At 44.6% G+C, this 20,205-nt stretch overlaps 1 protein-coding gene across 6 annotated transcripts in view; it reads left to right on the forward strand.

The window, feature by feature from the left end:
* The window catches only part of ARID1A (AT-rich interaction domain 1A), a 68,598-nt gene that overhangs the window by 20,506 nt on the left and 27,887 nt on the right, over nucleotides 1–20,205 (forward strand). For 5 of the 6 annotated variants that reach the window (XM_086330110.1, XM_086330121.1, XM_086330089.1 and 2 more), the window contains exons 2-4: nucleotides 4,142–4,354; nucleotides 5,872–6,324; nucleotides 7,515–7,631. In XM_086330110.1, the coding sequence (XP_086186236.1) occupies nucleotides 4,142–4,354; nucleotides 5,872–6,324; nucleotides 7,515–7,631 (783 nt within the window). Of the gene's footprint in view, nucleotides 1–2,840; nucleotides 3,284–4,141; nucleotides 4,355–5,871; nucleotides 6,325–7,514; nucleotides 7,632–20,205 lie in introns of those variants that run through there. The other variant, XM_086330143.1, reaches the window with a different exon arrangement.

Below are 20,205 nucleotides of genomic sequence, written 5' to 3' on the forward strand. Positions count from 1 at the left end.
ATTATGTGTCTTTGTGGCAGAGCCTTTGCTTTTGAAGTGTAATCACAGTAATCTACCCCCGTGGTTTCCCATTGAAAGGATTTCCTCTCCGTCTCTCCCAGAGTGGAACCTCTGGCTCTTTGGTATTTCCCATCCTCTGCCTCTTCCTGGGTGCCTGCAGACTGCTGATACTGGTTTTTCTGTCTTGCATGTAGTAGGGATTTTTTCTGGTCTGCAATTGCTACTTTCCAATAAAACTGATTAGTGAAGATTTAAGGCCCCCTTCTCTGTTACAAAAGATTGGAAGATGACATTTCATCTATAACTGCAAGTCACAAATCTTTAACAATGGTTTTAAATGTCAGAGGTGTGAGTTCAGTCTCTGCCCACCTCCCCTCCTCATGTGAGCAGATATTTAACTTTCACATGAGACCAGAGTAATCTGATTGAACTGAATACATTTTAGTTTGCTAAGCTGCATATTCTGTTGAAGGGAGGGGGTCAGAAATCTCATGTCCAGGAAAGGGAAATGTCTTCATTTCATTTTTTTTTAAGAGTAAGAATTTCTTTAACTTGCATTTATTTTTAGTCTGCAAGGAATTTCTTAATGGAAGAATCCTTGAACCCTTTATTAACCAGCCCCTACATAGTAGCTGTCCTTAATTGGGAGTGCAGTCCCCCTGATGTGAGAGAGAGAGGGAAAAGTAAGTTGCCTCTAGCCTTTTTGTTTGTGGACGCCTGTGTAGTTTGATGGCCTCTCTGGTTATAGGGTGGCACCCAAGATTGTCCTCAGAAATGTGCTCATTCTCTTTGACTGCTTGTTCTCCCCTGCTTGTTCTCTCACTGCTTTTTCAGTGCCATCCCCATTTTCTTCTGCCCTCAGAGTTGTAACCTGGTTTAGGGTTTAGCAGTGCCCCTGGCCCTTTGACTCGATGGTTAAATCTAGGCATTCCACCCATGGTATCCTCTACCACTTCCTAAAGACAGCCTGGCACATTGAAGTTCCTGAACCCTAGTTCTGCAGATGGGGTCTTGGGGGGACTTTGAAGATAAAATACCCAGTCTCTGACTTCCAAGAACTTAGTCTTGAGAGGTGCCGCCGGTTAGCTGGACAACTAAGTGCTGCAGCCTGTGCTTCTGACTGATTTTACAGCAGAACCTTTAGAAATGTGAAAGAGCAGGATGTGCTAAAGAATTGGGAAGTGGCTTCATGTTTAAGGGTTGAGTTTCTGCTGGTGGAAGCCATTGTGGGCAGGAGGGCGGGGCAGGGAACAGTTTCGTGGAGCTGAACAGTGGAAAGTTTGGCATGAGGAGCCTGAAAAATGCAAAGAAGTGGAGCACACTGTGGCGGACTTTAGAGCCAGGCAGAAGCACTATTTATCATTACTGATAATAGCTACTATTCATCAGGTGTTTTAAGTACCAGGCACTGTGTGAAGTGTGTTATGTGCATTTTAGATAAAGAACTGATGTATTCAGGGTCAGACAGTGATAGAGTTAGGATTTGAACCCAAGTCTATCGATTTACTATGTTCTTTGCTCTTTCCGTTTGATACTGTACATGATGTAGTAGGTAGGAAGATTGGAGCTGTTGTTGAGCAGGGAGAGGTGCAAATGATTTGTGAGTGTTGTTCTAGAACTGTGCAGTCCGATATGATAGCCACCAGCTACATGTGGTTATTTGAATTTAATTAAAAGTAAATAAAAATAATTCAGTTCCTCAGTCACTCTAGGCATATTTGAAGTACTTAATAGTTATATAACACAGAAAATTTTATTGGGCATGCTTCTCTAGATCAGTGGTTCTCAGCTAGTAATATACATTAGAACTGGGGAATTTCCTGGCGGTCCAGTGATGAGGACTTGGCACTTTCACTGCTGTGGCCTGGGTCCAATCCCTGGCTAAGGAACTAAGACTAAGGTCACTCGAGCTGTGCATCTCAGCGTGCGTGTGCAGTCCAGTGTGCACACACTGGAATCATCCAGGGATCTTGGGGTTTGAGGGGAGAGAGCCCAAGGCTTTCTGGACCCACTAAGTTGAAATCTTTAGGGAGAGGCCCAGGCATTTGTGAAGCTTCCCAGAAAACTCCAATCTGTAGCCCTGGTTAATAGCTGCTGCTCTAGAAGCTCCGTAGTAACCTTGGTAGTGACTGCCCCTTGTGTGCTGGGGAGACCTAGACTGACAGGGATGCCCAGAGTGGGCTGGTCTCTGTTCAGCACACGTAGTCTCTTCACCTGGGGGCCGCATGGAAAGCAGCTGCAGTCTAGGATAAATGAGAATCTCCTTGTCATCTGCAGCGTGTTGTGGCTATTAAGCCCCTGAGCTCCTTGTAAGAGAGAACGGTGATATTTTGGCTCCATTGCCAGGTGTGTCTGGGGAAGATCACATGATATTTATTACTCACTGGTGCAGTTGTTGAATTTGAACTTCCCAAAAGAATGCATGGAGCTCCAAAATTATGATCGGAAATGTTGTTGGAGCTTCTGATACCAAGGCTGGACTGGGCAAAATTGTTCAGTTATGGTTGTTGGAAAGAGCACTTTAATAATACTGATAATGTAATAGTGATTTGGGGCATGGTTTACTATGATTCTTATAATAGTTTAGAAACTTGGAGAGTATTCTCATGATCCGTGTTACCTTTAAGGCTGAGATTTGAGAGAGCTTTGCTTCCACTTTTTCTGTTGATATTTAGAGGAATAGTCTCTGTGGCTTTTTAATCTTAGCCATTTTCTTCAAGACAGCTCAACTTCCTCTAACAGAAAAGACTTAGATGTAGTATGCCACCAAAAAAAAAAGGGATATGTACAGAGAACCAATTACTTGAGTGCCCCCCTCCCCTTATTTTGGAGGGTTTTTGTTTTTGTTTTTAAGGCTAAAGTAATATATGAATTAGAGAGTAATAGAACCAGAAGGGACCCTTGGTGTAATCTCGGTCAGTGGTTCTAAAGTGTGGTAGTCCCTGGACCAGCAACATCAGCGTCACCTGAGCGCTCTTATAAATGCATATCCTAGGCCCAGCCCCAAACTCCAAATCAGACTCAGGGAGTAGGTTCCAGCAGCGTGCGTTTTAACCAGTCCTCCAGGTGATTCTGAAGTATTCTCAAGTTTGAGAGCCTCTGAATTCCTTAATTTGAAGTTACTGATATTCAGGTCATGGTATTAATATCTGCTCCCCACCCCCAATTTAAGATTCAGCTTTCAAGTTTTATGTCACGTCCAGGCCTGCTCTGCAGCCAGGGTGTACCTAGTTAAGTGCTTGGAGACACTCCCTCCTCACTTTCTCACCACCAGTAGATATGGGTGAGTGTCTTGGGGAGGGGAAAATGTGCCGGGGCTCTGTTCTATGCAGCTCCAGTAAGATAAAAGTTAGGTCAGAAAATGAATGAGTTGATTGATCATATTGTACCGTAAAGAGCTGAAAGTTATGTCTGTAGCCAAATACCTATGAATTGGACTCTCGTTATCGGTACCTCTGTGTCTTGCTCTTTAAGGAGACGTAAGTTCTACCCACCTTGCCACTCTCAAGGAGGTGAACTTTTCAGTTGAGTTGTACAAGGCTCTTAAGTAAATTCATGGTCACAATTCCCTCAACAACGGTAACTTAGCTGTGTTACCCATTTGGAAGAAAGCATAAATTTAAGTGCTTGTGCCATAGTACAAATGGGCTACTGATATGCAAGGAAATAAGATTTCACTATTTAAAGAATAAAAATATCTAGATGCTTGTATATTTAAATTCCCAACCACAGTGTTGAAGCATCAGTTTTGGTATTACTGAACAAGATCATGGGAGAGTATAGTGACACCAACCCCTCCCAACTACAGGGCCTATGTTCTTGTTTTCTGTACCATAGAGTCCATGTGTTCATTGCTCCACACCTGGCCTGTTCCTTGGGTCTCAAGTAGTACCACAGTTATAAAGTAGAATATAGCTTATAAGATGCTTTCATAAACTGATGGTGTTTCTCTTTTACATATGACAAAATCCAGTTCTGAAGAAGGTTAAATGACTTGTCCAAGGGTTACTGGGTATATACCATTACTTTTTCATAGTAACTGTTTTCCTCTGTGGCACACAGACTTGTATGCCTAGGTTGTGTTCATACTGGCAAGAGGCCATCAAAGCTTCAGGTTAATGAAATGCTCTTTATTTTGTAGCCATCCAGTCCAATGGATCAGATGGGCAAGATGAGACCTCAGCCATATGGCGGGACTAACCCATACTCGCAACAACAGGGACCTCCATCAGGACCGCAGCAAGGACATGGGTACCCAGGGCAGCCATATGGGTCCCAGACCCCACAGCGGTACCCGATGACCATGCAGGGCCGAGCGCAGAGTACCATGGGCGGCCTCTCTTATGCACAGCAGGTAGATGGTGACTCCAATGACCTTAATCCTTCTTGTTGTCCAAGATCTGGTCTTGAGCTGTAGGATCAGAAGGTGTCTTTGGCTTCTAAACCCCTTGAAAGGAGCATAGGCCAGCCGACTCAATTTCAGTGTGCTTACGTACAAGGCCGAGGTTGCGGTCATCATAGCATGTATACTTGAAGGAAAACTGCTCCCTGGCCACTGGCTATACATAACTGTCTTCTTTGACCTGGCTGGCCTGCTTGTATCCACTGAGTGGTTATCTCTGAAGGAGGTTTAAAGAAAGAAAAAGGCAGTAGCTGAACACCAATCCACTGCTACCAAGGAAAACCACTCATACCATGTGTCCTGGGGAGGGAAGTGTTAGTTGCTCAGTTGTGTCCAACTCTTTGCAACCCCATGGACTGTGGCCCACCAGGCTCCTCTGTCCATGGAATTCTCCACGCGAGAATACAGAGTGGGTTGCTGTTGCCTCTCCAGGGGCTCCTCCTGACCCAGGGAGCTCAGGTCTCCGGCATTGCAGGCAGATTCTTTACCATCTGAGCCATCAGGGAAGCCCGAGGAGAGAAGAGGCCTTTTGTATTTCTCAAGGCCTTCAACATATATAGCTGTCTGGTTTACAGTGAATACGTAGAAGGGACTGGGAGTAGCGGGCAAAGGGAAGATTGAACAGTAAAGGTGCCAATGGTGCCATTACAGACGCTAAGATTTTACTCGTCTCCTTTTGTCTGAGCATCCGCACCATCATCTTTTTATCGCCACTCTTTTTTGTTTGTTTTGATAGCATTTTCTATCATTTATATATGCGTGATACTCATATTGAAAATGGTGTGAGGAATAGAATATTGAACCTAACTTTACTTCTAAGACTGTGACGCAAAGTATGCCCTTAAATATAATTGCCTTTCCTCCCCAGCCCGCACTGAGAAAATAGAGGATATTTGGGGTGAATTTTATTGGTCTTTTTTCTTTCCTAGTTGGCCAAATGTATCCCTTGTGCCTAGAATAGTGCCTGGTACAAGTAAACAAGTAGGCTCTCAGATACTTTATGAATAAAGACAAAGTGAAAAAGAGAACCAGAGTAGTTTAGTCATTGGCATACCATCTAGACTACGAAACCCTAGGTTTTCAGTTGACTGAGCCAGTGACTTTTCATTGTGGCTAGGATATAGATTCCTAGCGCTTATAAAAAGTCTAGGCCATGATAAAAAAGAGTAGTCTCATTGGTGAAGACAGCTGTTCTTGAACTCTTGTAAGTTGCCCAAATTTTTATTAAACAGTGTAAATTTTCCATGGATGAATGTCGTCCATCTGTAAACAAACCAACCTAGTAACCCAGCTTGGCTGACCCTCCTGGCTCAGTTTAACAGGGTTGGTAGAAAAACCCTGGGCCTTCCAAGTGTGAGGCTTGGCTTGCCTGCTTTCAGTACCCATTTTCAGGGCATAGCTTCTAACAGAATACCTCACGTTTCTTCATTCAGAAGTGTCAGTGCTAAAAGTGTCCTTTCCTTTTACAGATTCCTCCTTATGGACAGCAAGGCCCCAGCGGGTATGGTCAGCAGGGCCAGACTCCATATTACAACCAGCAAAGTCCTCACCCCCAGCAACAGCAGCCACCCTACTCCCAGCAGCCACCATCCCAGACCCCCCATGCCCAACCTTCGTATCAGCAGCAGCCTCAGTCTCAGCCACCGCAGCTCCAGTCCTCTCAACCTCCGTACTCCCAGCAGCCCTCCCAGCCTCCCCATCAGCCGTCCCCGACTCCATACCCCTCCCAGCAGTCCGGCACCCAGCAGCACCCCCAGAGCCAGCCCCCCTACTCGCAGCCGCAGGCACAGTCTCCTTACCAGCAGCAGCAACCTCAGCAGCCAGCATCCTCGACGCTTTCCCAGCAGGCTGCGTACCCTCAGCCCCAGTCTCAGCAGTCACAGCAAACTGCCTACTCCCAGCAGCGCTTCCCTCCACCGCAGGTAAGATGCGCCCTCCCTCCACGTGACCGCAGACTTTGGGGGTTGGTGTCATGAGAACTTTGCCACATGAATTGGTTCTCTAACTGAACTAGCTGCATAAAAATTTGTAGCTCTCTTTATTAATAGGGCAGTGGAAAGTTGCATAGACAGACAAGAAAAAAAGATAATGGACTAGTTTTTATTTTTTTTTTAAACTGAGCATTGAGAACTTGAGCATCCAAGTGAGTTTGGTCTTTTTTAAAACAGTCACTTTGGGAGACTGTACTGTACTTCCATGCAATTGCCATTCTGTTCTGCTATTGCTCAAAATATTTTGGACCCCTTCATTTGAAATTGCTATCAGGGCTGATATAACATTCTTTAGAATATTCTTAGTGGTGAAAGTGAAGGTAAGCTCAGTAATGTCCAAGTCTTTGCTATCCCATGGACTGTAGCCTGCCAGGCTCCTCTGTCCATGGAATTCTCCAGGCAAGAAAACTGGAGTGGGTAGCCATTCCCTTCTCCAGGAGATCTTCCCAACCCAGGGATTGAATCTAGGTCTCCTGGCACATTGCAGGCAGATTCTTTACCAGGGAAGCCCGTTCTCAGTTGTAGCAAATACTTTTATTTGAGAGTGGATTTTGGGAAATAGCTAAAATTCATTTGTAGCCATGTCTCTGAACAAGTTAGGTGATAAAGTCTGAAAATAACAATTTGGGCTTTATTCTCTAAAGAACAAAAAGAGGAGAAATGCCTGAATGATGACAAGTCCACTAGAGATTTTGTGCATTGGAGGCATTGTTGGAGTCTCATCCCAGGCCAGTGCCTTTAAAGGAAGCAGTACTCATTTTAATACAGAGGTTCTATTATGAGTTTTTTGTTGGTGTTTTGAAATCGGTTGGTCTCTTTCCTTGATAGATAAAATTTGTAGTTAGCTAGATTTGAACCTTTGTTCCAAAGAACAGTTTTCTTCTGTTGGTGATGATAAATGGTCAACAGTGCCATCTGAGAGTCTTACGTCCACTGTTGACATTCTTAAGAGCCACAGTTTGTATTTTTCTGCCTTTGAATAGTATTGTGTGCGAGTGGTCAGTCTCTCAAACGCAGTTTCCCCCTGTGTGATAGAGTCCCATAGCCCTTTTCACCATGAAGCACGCTGGCCTGGTTTATCAATAACCAGGCTCTCACAGCTTTTGTTTCTCTTGTTTTAGGAGTTATCTCAAGATTCATTTGGGTCTCAGGCATCCTCAGCCCCCTCAATGACCTCCAGTAAGGGAGGGCAAGAAGATATGAACCTGAGTCTTCAGTCAAGACCTTCAAGCTTGCCTGTGAGTATTTCTGCCACCCTCTAAAAGCTGATGGGGGCAGAGAGAAAAGCAAGGAAGACCAGTTTCTGATTGGTTGTTTTGGTAGTATTGAGCTAAATGAATGATGAACTATTCCTTAAATTCAAGCTCAGAATTCTGAATAGGCATTTGTGGACTGACTTTATAGAATGTCCTTTTTGGTTGCCTGCCCAGGGAAGAATATATTTGTGATCTCTGTTCAGAGATCTAAACATTGTTTAAATGGGTTTTTTTTTGTTGTTGTTTGTTTTAAATCTTGGGCTCTTAGGCATAGACGCAACTGAGGGACAGAGAAGATGGAAATGATAGAAGCACTGTCTGCTTTCCATCAAAGCTGAGAAAAAGTTCAGTGTTTTTTGCTTTTTTCTATATCTTACTTTTGAAAGCTAAATTTTTAGGTATTTGTCTTAACTTTTAGCTAGGAGGTAGAATCTGGAGTGCGTTCAGCATGGATTGTCACGTTTGAGCATGGGGGAGTAAAAGCAGATTTTCTAGTTGTTTTATGTGAATAGATGCTTTTGTCTAGTAGAGTTTTTGGTGCCAGATGCTTGATGCAGTGTTTATAGAATGGACAGACAGTATCCTGAAAAAGACAGTATGGTCTGCTGATGAAGAGCTTGGGCTCTAGAGCCCTGGATCTGCATTTTGACTCTGCCACTAACTGTAACCTTGAGCAAGTCACTTAATCTGTCCATGCCTTAGCTTTTGCATCTGTAAAATGAAACTAAAAGTACCCACTTCATAGAGGTTAATATTAGTATAAAGAGAGCGTTGGTGCTTGTTAGGCCTTCATAAACATTGGCTGTAATGACCATCATCTTCAAGGAACTATACTCAATACTCAAAGGCAGGTAACACCAACTATTTAATAGTAGGCTGGTCCTGGGAGCATTTTCCCTTGGTCTTAGCTGTGTTACTACATGTCGGCAAGTCCCTCAGGCTGGGCACAGGAATAAAATGGACTGTCCTGAGAAGACTGTAGGTAGCAAACCTTTCCTTAACAAATCTGGCTTCAGTTAGGAGATGGAAATTCAGCCGCAGGTAAGAATAAGATTCTTGTGAAATTTTTATTCTACTTGGATTTGAAGCTTGTCTCTTCCATTATTCTGACTTGTAAGAAAATGGTTTTCTGGACCTTTAAGGTAGGAGATGGGAACTCACTTTATCATGAAGGCCCCATGGCTTCCCCTGAAGATCTCTAAGCCGTAACCTTAGTAGGACAAGGTCTGTGGAGTCCCTCAGCACCTGTAATTCCGGCATTCCAGGCCAGGATGAATCGCTATTGTCAGCTAGGCCTTCGGAGACTGTTGACTATTTCAGCTGAGGGGTTGAGGGAGGAAGTGTCTGAATAAGGCAATCACTCTTGTTCCCTTCTCATTAACGTCTGTTGCAATCCTGTTTTGCATCCTAAACTTCACTGGAATGTGCTTTTTAACCTGATTCAGTCAGAACTGTGTAACCACTCCCTCATCACCTATCCGGGTGAGGTACTACTGTAGCAAGAACCCAAATCGGTAGATTTCTGCCCATGCTGTAAGTTGTGCCTCATCAGAAAGTTTCTGCTTGTTTCTGGTGACATTTTGGTTGAACTGCATTTGGTAGTTTTAGTCCTGAGAAACCTAGCATACAAACACATTGTCTGTTAAAGCTTGAGAGCCTTATGCTGTTGAATACAAGAGCTTGATATGACCTACTGAAGTGAAGACACCAGTAGCCTGTAGCCTCTTGGACCCAGGAGAGAGCTGTTCCTGGGTAGCCCATCCCAAGGAGCGTTCCCAGGTTCAGGCTTCTGCCCTGGGTTCATCCAAACAGGTCATTTGTTCTGTAGTAGTAGAAGCTCCATGTGGGAGGCAAACTGGCCGGGTTATTGGCATCTTGTTTGTTGAATTGCTTTTTATCCCTCTGCTACTTAGACAAAGAAACAAACGGTGGTTTATTCTTTGAAATTTTTTCTGGTTTGATGCCAGATTTGCCTAGCCAGGCTGGGGAAATAGTCACATCTGAAGAAAGGAGAAGGCGGGATTCCCTGCAAGGAGCCCGCTCCTTTCTTAAGCAGCTGTGTTAAGGGGGCCCTAGGTTCACCAGTGTATCCCTCCACTCAGCACGTGTTTGTGTTTGGCTACAGAGCAGATGCTCTGCTGACTGGAGGGCAGCCCCTTCAGTTTTTTATATCCCTCTTCCCACTCAGGCACCCTTTCAGCTTAGCCCTAAAGGCATTATGATTGTGACCCTTGATTTAAAGACTCAGTATGGTTTCTGATCCTGATTATTACAAAAATTAGATTTTGAGGGGTTTTTGCTGAGCTATTAACGCCAGACCATTTAGTTACTGTTATCCTGATTATGTTATTCCTCTATTTAAAACCTCTCAATTATTTTTGATTAAGAATAAAATCCAAAATCCACCCCGCCTCCCCACCTCTTTCTGATTTAGTAAGTCTGGAGTGAGACCTGAGAATTTGCATTTCTAACAAATTTTTGATGCTTCTAGACCAAGAATGGCACTCTCAGAACCTTTGTATGTGTACTTAGTCACTCAGTGGTGTCTGACACTTTGCAACCTCCGTGGACTGTAGCCTACCAGGCTCCTCTGTCTATGGGGGTTCTCCAAGCAAGAATACTGGAGTGGGTTGCCTTGCCCTCCTCCAAGGGATCTTCCCAACCCAGGGATCGAACCCAGGTCTCCTGCATTGCAGGTGGATTCTTTACTGTCTGAGCCACCAGGGAAGCCCCTAAGAACCTCTGCTTCATCCTTTTTTTTGCTTTCTGCCTTCTCTCAGTTTCTGTGGGGCCCCATGCCTTTTCCACTTCCAGCTCTTGCGTACAGTCTTCCCTTTGCCTAAGGTACTTTTCCTTCTGACTTTTTCTGTTTATATTTCAGACTACATCTTCAGAATCATTTCCTCAGAAAACCCCTTAAGCTTCAAAATTCAGCTTAAATAATTTCCATGTTGCCTTCACTGACTAAAGGCATTTTTTATTTTTACTTTTTTAAAAGCCTGCAATATTTAAGATGTATGAAAAGGTATAAAGAATAATTAGGTGCCTGAGCCAAACCTTGCTGCCACAGGTAAAAGCACCTTATATAATCCATTGTGATCACTTCCCCATCCTGTGCCCAGAGAAGCATCATGCTGGATCTGAGGGTTTTTTGCTCCGTGTTGCTAGAGCATTTTGCTAATACCTCTGGGTTGTTGGGTCTTTCCCACTAGATAGAAATCTCCTGGAGGGCAGGCATTGTCTTAGTGACCTCTGTACCCCAAACCGTGTCTCACCATACCCAAGACCAGTAGTTCTCTACCTTGCCTGCATGTTAGAATTACCTGGGGGAACAAATGATTTTTAAAACCCATGGCCAGGGTTCACAGAATTCTGGTTTGTTTGGCGCGGGGTACGGCTTGGGCGTTGGCCTGTGAGAAGCTGTGCGGGTGCTTCTGGTTGGCAGCCCTGGTAGACATCCTCTCAAGTCCACACTGTGTCGGGTTCCTCGACTACAGCAGACCGGCTCAGCACCATGCTTCTCGTCAGTGCTCATCTCAAGGGTAATTTCTGTTACTTACTTCAAGCTCACTGAGGGTCAGACTTGCTCTGTCTTGCTCATTACTGTTATAGAGCTTGTCATATAATAGTTCCAACTCATCGAATAGGTACACCTGAGCAGATTCATTGCTCATCCAAAAAGTGTATGACTGACAGGGTACAACTTGACCATATTACCAAATTGTTGTTTTCCCTGCTAGTGCAAGACAGTCATCACAGACTGTTATGGGACCGCCCAAACTTCATTTTAGAGGATGAATTAATTTATTTGTGCTTCCTGACAGTGGCCTTAGGAAGAAGTGGGGTTAGAATTTGTCATTATCTTGTGAAATAGTCTCACTTCACCCCATGTTAAGAAGGTTCCTGGGACTTCCCTGCTGTAGTCCAGGGTCTAGAATCCACACTTCCATTGCAGGGGGCACAGGTTCAGTCGCTGGTCAGGAAAACATAAGATCCCACATGCCACACAGTGCGGCTCCCGGCCCGCCCCAAAAAAAAAAAATGTTCTTGTAAGGGGTAGGTGAGCAAATCTCATGGTGTTTCATTAAGTCTTTAGTTTTCTTTATTTAGGGGCGAAATCTGTAAGGGACTCATCTGAAAATTGGTTTCTGACTTTTGATTATAGTCATTTCTGAGAATGACTTGGAATAGTTGCGTCTTGAAAAGCTTCTGTTTAAGTGATTCATTCAAGTGTATGTGGTTTCCTTAAGAGTAATGATGGCTTCCCAAGTTTTTCTTACTGAGGCACATTTGTAAATTTACATGTTAGTCTTGCAAGTGTACCTGGAATAGAGTTTCCATTTAGTGGTGCAAAATGGATATAGGATTAAAAGCTTTGATCTGGGGAAGTTAGCTATATCACTGCTTCTCAAACTTAGGCATGCATTAGGAATCATCTGGAGATTAATTAAAACACAGATTACTGACATCCAGCCAGAGATTCTGATTCAGTAGTTGTGGGGTAGAACCCAAGAATTTGCATTTCTAGCAAACTCTCAAGTGGTGCTGTAGATCTTAAGACCATACTTGAATGAATAGCAGTGAGCTTTGGTGGTCCTTTAAAAAGGGAAGAAAAAACTACTGGGCTGGGAAGCCACAATGGCAACGTGAGTAATAGTGGTGACTTACGCTGTAGTTTGACTCTTGATCTGAAGGGAAGACTGGGTTGAAAATGGGTGAAGGAAGAGAGACCTGGGAGAGACCCGACTGACCCGACTGCCTGCAGCTGGGACCCCTGCAGTTTATTCCTGTGTTAGGGCACCTCTTGCGTTGCCAGCTCCACCCTGGGGACTCTTTGCTCTCTGGCACTCATCACTGGATCCCTTGTCCTTCCTCATTGCCTTTCTGTTGGGCTCCCATTATCTCTTACCTGGTGTTTGTTTGTTGCAGAGTCCTGAGCTGTTTCTTTTCTTTCCAAGTCCATCTTCAACATAATCACCAGGGTGGTCATCTTAAAAAAATCAAACTTCACAAGTTACACTACCTCTGACTACTTGATTCCTATAGGTCTAAGCCCAAGTGTGACATACAGATTCCTTTGTGATCTGGAGGATTGAGGATATTTCAGAAAGAAAAGTAGGTAAACTGCCTGTCTCTGGAGTAAATTCTGGCGCCCCTTTTGCTCTGGTTGTTGTATAGAAGGCCTAGACGCATCAGGGAAGGGTTGAACTCCTATGACTTACGAGGTAACCTGAACTCTTAAGTGGGTGATTCTGACTACGATATGGTTGTAACCCTCAGGGATCCTCCTCTGTTTCATTGGTAAAATAGAAGAATGTGTGCCTGAATGTTACAGTGAGTGCTATCAGGGTTTGGTGAAATCAGTGATCCATTTATGTCTAAAGAGTAGAGTGGGAGGGAGATTTACGAGGGAGGGAACGTGTGTACACCTGCGGTTAATTCCCAATATTGTAAAGTAATCATCAATCAATTAAAAATAAGCATAAGAAAATAAAGTTGTAGAGGGGACATCACGGCAGAAATTCAATTAGAATGAACTAGATACGGGTGTCTTGGGTGGGGTGGAAAGGAAAAGTGCTGGGCTGAGGCTCGGTGGGGGTGGGGTGCAGTGTGGATGACTTCTGGGGGGCTGGTCAGGATCAGGCTTCCTAAGGTGGGCAGGAACAGGAAGGAAAGCTAGATCACAGGGGCTGGAGCCCTGGTACGATAAGTAAGCCACTTGGATCTGATCTCATAGGCCTGCAGATACGTAATTAGGGCAATAACATGATGAAGCTAATGTTTTAACAAAAATGATCCACTGGTGTGTAGTATGGTTTGGAAAGGTGGTAGTCTGCAAGCAAGGGGATGAGTTAAACTATTGAAATAATTCTAGCGTTCAGTGGAGTTCTGCTCTTCAGCCTCATTTACGTAGCTACCTAGTCTTAGTTGTGAGGCGCTCAGGAAAGAATCTATAGAACTGGGAACAAGTGGATTCTACTGGCTGGAAAATATAACAATCTTGATATACCAGGTTTGGGGAGGGTGGGGCTCTCATTGACAAAAATAGAAGGTTAATAGGGAAACTCACCTTTGAGGAGAAGTTAAGTTCCATACAATGAGATGTCTAAAAATGGATGCTTCATTACTAGTTGGAATTTAGGAGGCTGAAACTCGGGTAAGAGCTGAGTCTGGATAGAGTTTGAGAGTTGTCTGCATAGTGGTTAATAGTTAACCTCCCCGGCCATGCAGCATGGAGTGAGGAGTCAGATGGCGTGCTGGACTGTGCTTGGGTCACTGAGTAGAAGTGCCCAGCACATAACTGGAAAGGTTGGAGGGGGCCCAGGGTTGTGTCATATTTCTGGAAGCCAAGGAAAGGGACAAAGATGGTCTGCATCTAGTGTATTGTCAAGGAATGTAAAGTTGAATTTGTCATGAAGCAGTTTATTGGGATCCTTCTAAGTTAGGGAGAGGCCCTGATTTCTGAAGCTGGAGGGAAGGAAATGAGTAAGGGAAGGGTGTAAAGGTGAAGAGGACTCTTGAAAGGCATGTTAGGAGGAGTCAGCTGAATCGGCCCAAATTCCTCAGCTTCATCTCAAGATTCTTATGTGTATAAAGCAGATAGGGTACAAAATAGTGAAGTCACTGCTGGAGTGTGCAGTTCAGTCACTCAGTCATATCTGACTCTGCGACCCCATGGACTGCAGCACGCCAGGCTTCCCTGTCCATCACCGACTCCCGGAGCTTGCTCAAACTCATATCCATCGGGTCGGTGATGCCATCCAGCCGTCTCATCCTCTGTCATCCCCTTCTCCTCTTGCCTTTAGTATTTCCCAGTATCAGGGTCTTTTCCAGTGAGTCATTTCTTCGCATCAGGTGGCCAAAGGATTGGAGCTTCAGCTACAGCATCTGTCTTTCCAATGAATATTCAGGACTGATTTCCTTTAGGATTGACTAGTTTGATCTCCTCGCAGTCCAGGGGACTCTGAAGAGTCTTCTCCGACACCACATCAAGAGCCTCTTGATGAAAGTGAAAGAGAGTGAAATTGCTGGCTTAAAACTCAACATTCAGAAAACTAAGATCATGCCATCCGGTCCCATCACTTCATGGCAAATAGATGGGGAAACAATGGAAACAGTGAGAGATTTTATTTCTTGGGCTCCAAAACCACTGCAGATGGTGACTGCAGCCATGAAATTAAAAGACACTTGCTCCTTGGAAGAAAAGCTATGACAAACTTAGCATAATAAAAAGCAGAGATACTACTTTATTGACAAAGGTCCATATAGTCAAAGCTATGGTTTTTCCAGTAGTCATGTGTGGATATGAGAGTTGGACCATAAAGAAAGCTGAGTGCTGAAGAATTGATGCTTTTGAGCTGTGGTGTTAGAGAAGATTCTTGAGAGTCCCTTGGACAGCCAGAGTGTTAGGAAGATATAAACAGGCACATCCTCCAGGAATTAACAAGAGAAGGGAATCAAGGGCACTGGGTTAGCTTAAAAGGGACACTATATCCTTGACTGAAAAAGTCTTAGAGGCTGCTATTGAAGATCTAGACCATACTTGCTTGCACTGGTTGGACAGGAGTGAAAGTTGTTGATACCAGGAGTGAAGTAAGTAGAAATAGGATTTTTAATGTCTGTTAAATTATCGAAAGGTGTTCTTTTATAGCTTGAGTTTCCAAGCCCTCCTTTATATTTCTACTTAACAACAGGGTACCTATTCACACTCAAGCTTTACTACTGTGATGTTCTCGTATCATGAGAGCTTGGGTTATAGTGATCTGGAATGAGAAAATGGAAAGGAACTCTTATAGAATCTGAATCTTAAAGGACAGGTGTGAGGCCAGGAAAGGATCTTCAGCCATAGTGAATCCTCCTGGAAGAGCAGGAATTGAAATGTACCAAGTTTAATAATCACTTCTATTTTACATAGGAAACTAAGGGTTGGAGTTAGAATTTGAATTCAGTTTTCTCTGATAATTCAGATGAAATATTTCCTTTAGCATCCTGCCCAGCAAAGGAAAGGCATGGACAATCTAATTCTCTTTTAATATTTAGCCAAAAGTCTCAACCCTTTGTCATTTATCATTTACTAGATTTTTTTTTTTTTCCATTTACTAGATTTGTCGTAAAAGGAGGAGTGTAAATGGACATCCATTTCCCTTTCTTCCCCCAAACCCTCCCTGTGATGGAAGCATAGATGAGTTGTGAACTGAAGGGGCAGGGAGGAAGTGGAAGAGGGAAGGTGGTTAAATCTATAGGTCAGGCCTGCTGAAGGAGTTCACCAAGCAGGGCATCAGCTCCAACAATGAAAAGTTGACAAGAATGGTTCTTTGGTTCCCTAGTATTGTATGGGAGCAAGCTCTGTTCTGTGCCTTTTTTCTTAAACAGTGTTCTGATTAATGGTGAAACTTTAATCAGTCAGATCCTTGTTGCTGAGGAAAATGTGGTCCATTATCAAGCAGCACAGACATTACCTGGGGGCTTGTAAGAAATGCAGATTCTTGGGCCCTACACCAGCTTTATTGGTTCATGTGTCTTATGGTTCTGGAGCAAGGAAGAGTTAGACCCTGAAAGCTGAGTAAAATTTGTAAGTGAAATACCTTGCCAGAAGCTGTGTGTGTGTGTGTGTGTGTGTGTGTGTGTGTGTGTGCGCGCGCGCGCGCGCATGCCCCCACATGCGTGCGCACACATGCAAGCATGCTCAATCTTGTCCAGCTTTTTGTGACCCCATGGACTGTAGCCCACCGGTCTCCTCTAATAAATGTTACCACGTCTAGTAAACTAGTTGTTTTGTGTGTGCTCTGGGAGCCCTGGCTCCCTGTACCTACAGCCCAGAACCTATTATGGGGCCATCCGCCACTCCCAGCATGCCTCACAGCCTCATCTCTGGCCACTCGGGGGCGCCTTGAAGCTCCTCACAGCTCCCGGTCCTCACAGAGCTGTTGTCCTTTGGCTTAAGGTGTGTGTCATCTCTATTACTCTTCCCCCACCACCTTTTTTTTTTTTTAATGTCCAACAAAGTTCTACTTGGGCTTCAAAACCTAGCTGTGAAATACCTTCTCTGGGACTTCTTCCCATTTTCTTCATGTTGGTGTAGCATTATGCTGGTGCTTCTGCTTGAGCATTCAGACCTGTGTCTGATACCTGTGTTAGGCAAATCTTAGTAAACCTTTGTTGACCTGCCTGAGCTTGGGGACCTGCTTTTCATTGTCTAGGTTTATTGGTGAGGGGTAGGAGAGGTGACAGAAATTCTCTAAAAGCTTAATAAACTGGAATGTTTGAAGGATTTAAGTTTTACACTATGTTCCCTTTTGTTACATTTCATGGTAAGAGGAGGCAGGACCAACAGTCTTTGCCTAAGTTTTTGATGGCTTATTTTTTTTAAGGGATAACTGAAATGTCACTAGCAATTTTGGTACCCAGAGAAGCTGAGCCATTCTGAGGTCGGTGACCTGTTTTCTTTATATCTGACTGTGTATCTGTGCTCGGTCCCCTTGAATTGTAACCCAGGTGCTCTTACAAAGTCTCAAAAAGGAAATCCCCACCCGCTCTGTCACATCTGCCCAGAGTGCTCAGAGCAGCATGTACCCTGTGCAGGTAGTCATCCCTTCTCTAGAGTGCCTGTGCTCTGGCAGACCAGCCAATCTGCTTCTCCATCTTAGTCACGCTGCTCCGACCCTGACACTGCCTGGTGCCTGCCGGAGCCGGTGCTGCTTGCAGCAGATTACTGTATGCTTGTTCCTGGGCCCGTTTCCTGTTTCTATTCTAGTTGCTGGTGGCTCAGCTCTGCTTCCTGCCTGTGTGTCTCACACAGATTCCTCTTGCTGGAACCTTTTGTTTTCTTCAGAAAACTTCATTCTGAAAACTAACCGAGCCTCACCTCTAGTGTGATGGCTCCTGGGCTTAGTTAACATTGCTGACGACTGGTGGGAAATACCGCGTCCCACCAAGCATGCCACTTGAATTTGACCTTGTTTTTTCAGTTTGTCCCCACTCCTGCTACAGGAAGCTGGTGGTTTGTTACTTCAACCAGAAATTGGTATAAGAAGATAAACTAGGATCTTGTATGGGCCAAACGTGTCTTTGGTCATTAGCTGTGCAGGGCTGTGCCCTGGTTCTTTACCCCCTGGATTATGTAAACATATTTCCTGCTTCTGAGGAAGACAGTTGGTGCCCTCTCTAGCCCAAGCCCAGAGAATAGTTATTTGGGGTTGGGCAGGTAATGCTACCCTCAGCAGAGTAAAAGCTTGCAGAGAATATAGGGATGGAAAGGAAAGCATGTGCTGACTCAGCCTTCCATCTTCTGTGAGCCATTCAGCTCCCCCCCCAGAGCTTAGAGTGGGAGGGAGAAAGTACAGGAAGATGGTAAAAAGGGAAGAAGTGAAGGAAGTTGTCCTGGACAAATGTATTTTAAAGTTCTAGGCTTCCCCATCTTGCCCATTTTTCCTCAGAAGATTCTGACTTAGGGAATATGCTTTGTGAATAATTTCTTTCATCTTCACAACTACTCTTCGTGTCGTCTGACAAAATTATGTCAGAGACAGTGGTTTCTACACTGAACCTAGGCCATACTAAACCCTAGGTAGTTTAATAGAGAAGGGTTTAATATAGCAAATAGGGCTTGAAGATTGGTCGAAGGATTGAGGGAGCGTGCCTCTGGGCTTGTCCTCTGGGAATCGGGATCTAGACCTAGATTTGACCCACCAAGGGAACTTCCTCTTGGGAGCCACTATCAGCTTGCGTGCTCTACGTCTGCTATCTAGGGATTGGTAAGCTGGAATCAAGCAGCAGCAGCTGCAGCCACCAGAACTAGCGCCCAGTTAACTGGAAGATGAAACCAAAATGCTCCTGTAGAAACAAGGGAAGGAGACAGAAGTATGGCCACTGCCATACTTTGATCTAATCTTGAGTCTGATTCTAATTAGCAGAACCTAAATTGTAGCCAAAAGCATCTGCAGGGGGATTCTGGGAAATGTAGTTTTTAGCTTTTTAACCTCTGCAGTTAGGAAAAGAGCAGAGTGGAGGCAGCATGAGCTACTCCACAGAATATTCACCACACTAACACAAACACCATCGTCCCCTTTCACCCCACACTTTACATATACGAGAACCTAAGGCCCAGAAAGGGTATAGGAGTTGCCCAAGGTCATTCAGTAACTGAGAACATGGGGTTCCCTGACTTCTAGCCCATTGCTTTTACTATTAGGACCAACTCCTATAAAGGATCTGCAAAAAGCTCCTTTAAGAGAAGGAAGAATGCCATATTAAAAAGACAGACTTTGTCTTCCATGTATTCTTCTCTTTGGAGAAAGGAAAGGAGGTGGGATGGAGAGGTGTGAGATTGAAACTTCTAGGCAAAGGTAATGATACTATAGCTTCTGGGTTTGGGTCTGCTCCCCAGGAAGATGTAGGAAGCATTTATTCTGGAAGGAAGAAACCTCAAAAGCTCGAATTTCTTGAATTTCCCGAGTCAACATATGGATGAACTCAGTTGCCTTGGTGATAGTGGCTTTCCTCCATCTTTATCTCCTCTTCCCCTTCTCTCCTGTTGGTGCTTTTACAACCTTCTGCAAAGCCGTTTGGGAGACGACCTCAGTGAGGTACCTACCCTGGTTCTGCCATTGTCCTCCTTCAAGAAGACCAACCAAAATCCAAAAGCTAGCCCCTAGGTGTGGGACTGCCAAGCTGTGTCTTGTCTTTCTGGGGAAGAGGGTGAGAAGCAGCAGAGGGTGAGGGGTATCTTGGGGTTTTTGAACAAAGTTTGCCTAGCAGTGCTGTCTTTACAGAAACCAGTAGGGCCCCCTGCAGCAGAGTGAGAATCTGGGCCCAGAGGGGAGGACCCATAGGTGTGGAGCTATGTTAACATACCTGATAAATCAAGCACAGAATCAGCTCTGTTGTCTTTTTCTCATATTTCTAAGATATTTGGTGTTCTACCTAAAAGCTGTGATGAAACTGGTATGTGATCTAGGGCTGTCCCTCTGGTGGCCACTGCTTGATCTCTTGTTCTGTCTACCTCGGTAGCCAGAACCTATTCCTCCTCCACACCTGCTGTCAGCATGGAATTGTCTGGTATTGTGACGTAATCTCTGATTGCCCTGAGGTGGAGCTCACCTCCACGCTGTTAGCTTGCTTCCCATTTGACTTTTCCCAAGGGGGCTAAGAAACCTCGCCTTGTTGCAGGTGGGAACTGGGCATTGGAGGCGTAAGCTGACAGCTTATCTGTCCCTTCCTGAAGGCCAGCTTTGATGTGGGAAGAACACTGAATGTTGTTTACCGAGATGCGAGAAGGTGATCTCCTGATGGTTGGGGGAAAGGTAGGAGAGAAGTCGAGTTCCAGTAGTCCGAGGACCTGTGCGCAGAGGCACTGCTGTCACGAGTGCGCGTCGTTCCTCTTCCCCCTGCTTCGTCTTCTACCTTTAGGACTTGACCGTGTCTTTCCCTATATATAGAGTTGGTGTTTTTGGTTTTAAAGGCCTTCAGGGTTGATGGCTGTCTTTTCTGGTTTAAGAGTCTATCCATTTCCCACTCAGATTTGTTTGTTCCACTTCTTCCTTCTAAATTTTTGGAT

The sequence above is a fragment of the Bos grunniens genome, chromosome 2 (genome assembly GCF_055505025.1).
Source record: "Bos grunniens cultivar Pamir isolate PY7600 chromosome 2, Bosgru_T2T1.0, whole genome shotgun sequence".
Taxonomy (NCBI): domain Eukaryota; kingdom Metazoa; phylum Chordata; class Mammalia; order Artiodactyla; family Bovidae; genus Bos; species Bos grunniens.